Source organism: Tupaia chinensis, unplaced genomic scaffold, assembly GCF_000334495.1.
Source record: "Tupaia chinensis unplaced genomic scaffold, TupChi_1.0 Scaffold000231_1, whole genome shotgun sequence".
NCBI lineage: Eukaryota > Metazoa > Chordata > Mammalia > Scandentia > Tupaiidae > Tupaia > Tupaia belangeri.
The window spans coordinates 1073882-1080728 of NW_006159706.1; the positions used below are offsets into that span (position 1 = coordinate 1073882).

Genomic DNA, 6847 nt, shown 5'->3' on the forward strand with positions numbered 1-6847 from the left:
GGGATTCAGTCTAGAGGAAGAGTGAGGCAAGGAGGGAAAAAAAGAGATTATGCACTATGTGAAAACTTACCCTTCCCCAGACTAAGAATCCTAGTTCCTGTCTGTTGAAAATATCTAGACATCCTTTCTTGGTTCCTTCTATACTCAACAGTGCAATCCAAAACCTTCTAAAGACTGTTCCTGCTCCTGGCACCCTGGTACTGTGCCCACGTGCTAGAGTTGTAGCAGACACAAGCTTCTCACCGTCTCAGTGGCTGCACCAGAGCCCTGGAACTTCTCGCTCAGGGCCTTGCCCCCGGTGGGCACAGTCTGAGGGGTGTAGGAGCCATTGACAATCAGTTCATAGTACTTCATTCGTTGTTGTCCTGGAGGGAGGGAAATGGGAAGCAACAGTCACATGGAAAAGACAATTCCTTCCTGATTTGGTATTCCTGTTTCTTTCTTTAATTGCCAGAAGTTGCATATACTTGCTATGGACAAGAGAGAGAAAGGGGGAGAGTGAGAGAATCCCCTAACAGGGCATGGTCCGGCACAACCCCTTTTCCTCCATTTCTCCATCTTGTCCAGGTTTTGGGCGTACATGCACACGCACCCTGCACGTTCGGCTAGGGCTTGAACCATGGTTGGCCATGTGGGATCTGGCTACATGCAGTGCTGAAATTGCAGGGCCAACCCACCTGTTTCTTTCTTGGGCCTACTTCTCAGACTCTTAGTTTTTGGAATTTTAGTTCTCTGATCTTACTCTATCTGTGGGGACTGGTACCTCATCTCTTCCTCTCAACTACTCTGACCATTTTGTAACACTTTAGTTTCTACCTGTACACATTACTACTCTAGACAACCACTAGTAGAGACAAGCTAGACCGAAGCGTTGGTACCCCAATTTTATAGGCTTAAGAAAAACTGACCTGCACAGTGTCACGAGATTGGTGAGTGGAAAACTGAAACTCAAACAGCCTGCCTGATGCTAAATCTCCCCATGCTCTTTAGCCCATAATGGTACAGAAAGGCAGCCTGAGGACTAAATGCAACCCACAATTCAATTTTATTTATCTTTGGGGGAATATAATATTTTAAAACCATGAGATTTCACCAAAACCATCTTAATTTCTAGCTGTTGTTTTGCTGTTATTATTACAAGGCTCATGTACACATCAGAATAAGATGTCACACCATGACCCCCCTCATCTCGGCCCCATACTCAGCAGTCCCCTGGCCTGTCGGGATCTTGGGTGTATGTGCACCTAATATATTTTCGGGTTGACCTGGGGATCTGAACCTGCTGTCACCTATGCACTGCGGTACAGTTTGCTACCAATCGTGCCACCAGGAAGAACCTGATTTTTCTTTTAAAAATCAAATCTGAAGGGTGGTGCGGTAGATGAGGTGCTGGACTCCCCCATGGCCGACTGAGGTGTGAGTCATGGACCTCATGACTTCCTTTCTCATTTTCCTGTTCTCTCTCTCCCTCTCTCTCTGATCAAATTAAAAAATAAATAACAAGGGGACCAGCAGTTGGCATGGTGGTTAAGGTGCTGGACACTCTCACATGGCTGACCATGGTTCAAGTCCCAGACGTGGTAGCTTACTTTCTCATTCTCCCCCGTCCCTGTCCCTCTCTCTGTGTCTCTCTCTGATCAAATTAAAAAATAAGTGAATGAATAAATAAAATTAAATAAATAATTCTTTATAAAAACTACCGTAGTTGGGACCAGCAGTTAGCGTAATGGCTATGTTGCTGGACTCCCACATAGTCGACCACAGTTCGCGTCCCGGACCCGATGGCTTAAAACTCATGCAGGGCATGTGTGCGTGCGTGCCCAAGATCCCGAGAGGAGTACGGAGGAGAAGGGATTGCGGTGTGGCCATCCCCCCTGGGGGGTGATTTCTCGCTTTCTGTCTCTCTGTCTGTCTCTGGCAAGCGCATGCGCCCTACAGCAAAAACTTCTCAAACAAAAAAAACAAAACAAAACAAAACAAAACTACAGTAGCAAACAAAATTAGATAAAGAAATGATTCTTTAAAAAAATTTAGAGGCAGATCGAGTAATGGTTTCATCACTGGACTCTCACATAGTCTACAGCGGTTCTAGTCCTGGACCTGGTGGCTTAAAACTCACACAAGGGGGGGAGGAACCAGCAGGTGGCATGATGGTTAAGGAGCTGGACAGGCCCACATGGCCAACTACGGTCCAAGTCCCGGACCTGGTGGCTTGCTTCCTCACTTTCTCTCTCTCTCATCAAATTAAAATGAATGAATAAATAAAATAAAATAGGGACCAGCAGTTAGTGTAATGGCTATGTCACTAAACTCTCATGTAGCCGACCATGGTTTGAGTCCCAGACCCGGTGGCTTACGCCAGACACATGTACATGCGAGCCCAGGGTCCCAAGAGGAGAATGGAGGAGAAAGGATTGCGGTGTGGCCATCCCCCTTGGGGGGGATTTCTCGCTTTCTGTCTCTCTGTCTTTCTGACAAGCACATGGGCCCCATAGCAAAAACCTCTCCAAATAAATAAATAAATAAATAAATAGGGGGCGGGGACTCACACCGGTAGCACAAGCATGCATGCCCAAGATCCCGAGAGGAGAATGGAGGAGAAGGAACTGTGGTATGTCCATCCCCCCTGGGAAGGTGATGTCTCATTTTCTGTCTCTCTGACTCTGTTAAGCACACACTCATCCTACAGCAAAAATCTCTCTTAAAAAAAATGGAAATATTATTTCTTATCCTCACTTGAAAACTGGCTCATGCCAAATAACAGCAGCCTCCTTTAGATGGTGGTATAATCTACAGACTCCACTCCTCCCTACTGCTTTTTTAAAAAAAAAAAAAATTCATTTTGCCAGCAGTACACATACTTGCTGGAGAGTTGACAGAAAGATAAAGGAGACAGAGAAACTGAGAAAGCGCCCTTCTTGGGGGATGGTTACACAACAATCTTCCCTGCATTTCTCTCTCTTTTAAGATTTTGGGTGCACACACATACATCTGGTGTTTTTCAAGCTGCTGGGTCCAGGATTTAATCCATGTGGCTGGCTATGTGGGATCCAGCTGCCTTAACCACACCACCAGCACCATCTGGCTCCCTAATGCTTCTTTTTTTTTTTTTTGAGAGGTTTTCGCTATAGGGCGCGTGCGCTCACCAGACAGAGAAAGACATAGAGACAGAAAGTGAGAAATCAGCCCCCAGAGGGGATGGTCACGCCGCAATCCCTTCTCCTCCATTCTCCTCTTGGGATCTTGGGCATGCACGCACACGCGACCAGCGTGAGTTTTAAGCCACTGGGTCCGGGACGTGAACCGCGGTTGACTACGTGGGAGTCCAGCGACACAGCCATTACGCTAACTGCTGGTTCCCTGGCTCCCTAATGCTTCTTAACAAAGAAGCCCAAACTGCTTTACTTACCTTTACAAATCACTAATTCTCAACCAGGGAATTTCAAAACCAGGGACAGCCCCATAGTCTAGTGGTTAAGAAAGCTGATCCCACATGAGCAACTATAGTTGAATTTCAGCTCCTGCAGCTTGATAAAACACCCTGGGTGCATGCAAATGCATGTCCCAAATCCCAATGGGATGGAGAAATGGAGAAGAGATTATAGTGTGACCATGCCCCATCAGGGGGAGCATCCTATCCCTAGCCCCAGTCTCTGTCTCCAGTAAGCACACACACTTCTGGCAATTAAAAAAATAAAATAAAAATTTCAAAACCAAGAAAACTGACCATTCAGCTGATTTACTAGTTTCTATGAGTTCTATGTAGAAAGCTCCTGCATACAGTTTCTCACAGATACAGTCATGTGCTTGACTACAGGGTGCTGCTCCGACCATAACACGCGCGCGCGCACACACACACACACACACACACACGCACCATAAATACTCTCTAATATTTGAGAATTCTGATTTCAGAAACACATATGGCCCCAATATTCTAGACAAGGAATCATAAACCTGATCTTCTGCCTGACTCCAATATGAATTTACATGTACAAGCTCTGCCGGAAGACCGACCTTGAGCAGTAGGCAGGGAGCTCTCACCTTTGATGTCAAGCTGGGCATGGATGATGTTGCCCATGACAGAGGTAAGGTGGAGGTTTTTGACCGTTTCCTTGGCGCCCCGAGTGCTGGTGAAGAGCACACGGGCCAGGCCCAGGTGCTTGCGAGTACGAGGGTGAAGAAGGATTTCCACCTCTTCCACCTCGCCATACTTTCGGCACATATCCTTCAGGAAGGTCTCCCGCACGTTGTCGTTCAGCCTTGCGAAAGTCACTTCCTTCAGTGGGATCTGTCCGATATAGAACTCATCCAGCTGTGGAGAGGACAAGAGTTGGTCTGGGATCTCAATACTAACCACTGTCCCTTTACCCTTTGGGAACTTTAACAAGATCCATGAGGTTGAGAAAGAAACTGAGGAACAAGGGAAGGGGACAACAAGGGACACCACAGTCATGACCCCTTTCCTCTCTGAACTCTTCTCACCACACAACAATGGCAAGAACCACAAACAAAAAGGTACAAACCAAGGAATAAACCTACATGTTAGCAACTATTAGGTTGTGGGAAAAATCACGATGTACTTTTTTCTATGCAAAGATGTGTCATAACTTTTCTGACAACCCGATAGTTGCAGAGAAGTAATACACAGCTCAGCTTTTACCAAGTGACCACCATGGACTGGGCACTAGAAATACAGAGAGGGGAAAAAAGAGGTTCCCATTCAGACAAGGAGACAAGATAGAAAGACACATGTACAATCACAACAGTATAGTGTCAGCAGAGATATAGACAGTTTGGAAGCCTAAAGAAAATCTGCGTACAGAGTGGGAAACAGGAAAGATTCATTAAGATGGTCCCATTATTTTGGGCTTTCTAGAAAAATAGGAGTTCACCAAAAGGACAAGCATTTCTAGAACATGGAACTGTAAAACCTGGCACTTTCTAAAAGCTGCCAAGTATACAGTGTGGATCTTCTGCATGGGTCTGGTTTTAACGCAGAGGATAAAGCTTGGTCAGGTCAATAACCATACATGATGATTTTCAAAAATGACCACTTGGCGACAAAAGTAAAATAAGAGAACAGTATAATCAAAAACAGAAATGACTGCAGGGTGGAGCATAATAGAATGGCAGCAAGGAAACCAGGTATAATGAATACAATTGGCATTAAAGCAACTGTAATGGGAATAGAAAGACTAAGATAAAAAGGGGAAAAAACTGGCAGGACTTGGTGACAGACTATGCAAGAGTTAAGGCAGGAGACGATCACAGGATGACCCCCAGGTTTCTAGCCTGTGCAGCTGTAGACAGTGGATAGAGAGAGCAAGACTGAGGGAGTAAAGATAATTTGTTGTAAACCTCTTGGGTTTGAGATGTCTATGGGAGCAGTCTAGAGTTCAAGAAACGATGCTGGCTAGATACAGACTTCGGAAAGCATCGACATGTAGGTAACATCTAAAGCCGGGGTGAGAAAGTGTACCCAGATAAAAAGAATAGGATGTATAAAGAAGGGTGAGAGAGCAACACAATCTAATCAGAAAGAAAGAAGAATTAAAAACTAGTGAAGGAAATTAAGAGCCACCAATATTCTAGGTCCAGTTCAAGGCCTGATGAGTATCCAGCTTAGACTGAAAAATGGAAATCCTCTGAGGAAATAAGATGGAGGATCACACAATGACCAAACGAGGAGAGACAGAAGATTCCAGGGAGGCATGGGCACCGGGATATCCCACTGTCATACTGTTCAGGAACACACAGCAATAGACAGATGCAGCAGCTAAACCTGTCTTTACTTCACCCTTCAAGAAATCAAAACCCCTGCCACCAGGATAACTTGCGACATCTCAACTATACCTTTCTAGAAGTATATCTCCTCTGCAGAACAACTCTGTCTCACAGCCTCAGAGGGTGTCAGATCTAGCCGTGCCCCTTGCATTACGAAATACTTTTACTAGGCTACATGAAGACTAGAGTGCCAGGACTGACCCTCCACCCCCTCCAAGGGTCACCACACCAGAAGGCCAGCAGACACCTACCTTAAACTTAGGGACTGGGAGGGAAAAGTCTCTGTTTTTAGACCTGACATGGCAACGAGGGTCTTGGAGGTCTTCGACTGGTATGTACTTTGAGTCCTAGAAAGAAAGCAGGAACAGAAAAATAGCTGAGGGTGAAACCAGGTCGTTGAGCTCTAACAAGTCCATTTGGAGACCGACATGCAGAAGACCTGGGTTCAATTGCCCACTTTTGAGAAGGCAGTCTATGGGCATGGAAGAGCTCAGTAGTAAACGGAGTAACAGAAGAGGAGCCAGGAGTTCCCTAGATAGCAAGGCAACGCCTAGGGCACTCACGTTGACACTGAAGTGGACTCCGTCATAGCGGTACACCTTCTGAGAAGGCCTGCGCAAGGCAGGGTCCAGGGCAGGATCCACAATGAGCTTGTAGTTGCGCCACTGGAAGCTCGGGGCCTTCTGCCCATCTCCCCCACCTTCCTGATCCATCTTTGCTCATTTACACTGTTAGGAAGAAGGATACGCAAAAGAGCTCAGGACTTAGGCCTGACTCGCATGCTGTCCCCTCATTGGCTAGTCCGGGTTCCAGGTTCTCTCATCACTCCAGTTTCCACACCTCACCATGACCCGTGGCTCCCCCAGATTTTGCCTCAGGTACCTCTGTTTCACCACAACATCCCATTCTCTCAAGACCTCCCAACTCTCCCCTCCGGCCCCCAGGCCCATCTCGTGCCCCCTTAGCTTCCCGCTCTCCCCAGCGCGCGCCCCACTTGGCCCCGGCGCAAGACCCTCCCCCCGCCCCCTGGCAGGCCCCGCCCCCTCCCGCCTCCTCGCCG

At 46.9% G+C, this 6847-nt stretch overlaps 1 protein-coding gene across 1 annotated transcript in view; it reads right to left on the reverse strand.

Moving 5' to 3' along the window:
- SETD1A (SET domain containing 1A, histone lysine methyltransferase) overlaps positions 1 to 6771 on the reverse strand; it is a 27260-nt gene extending 20489 nt beyond the window's left edge. Inside the window, 5 exon segments of the mRNA XM_006148269.3 lie at positions 1 to 10; positions 244 to 365; positions 4045 to 4315; positions 6039 to 6134; positions 6351 to 6771. The exon segment at positions 1 to 10 is cut by the window's left edge and continues 244 nt beyond it. Coding sequence (XP_006148331.2) covers positions 1 to 10; positions 244 to 365; positions 4045 to 4315; positions 6039 to 6134; positions 6351 to 6500 — 649 coding nt within the window. The 5' untranslated portion in view covers positions 6501 to 6771.
- Positions 6772 to 6847: the final 76 nt, after the last annotated feature.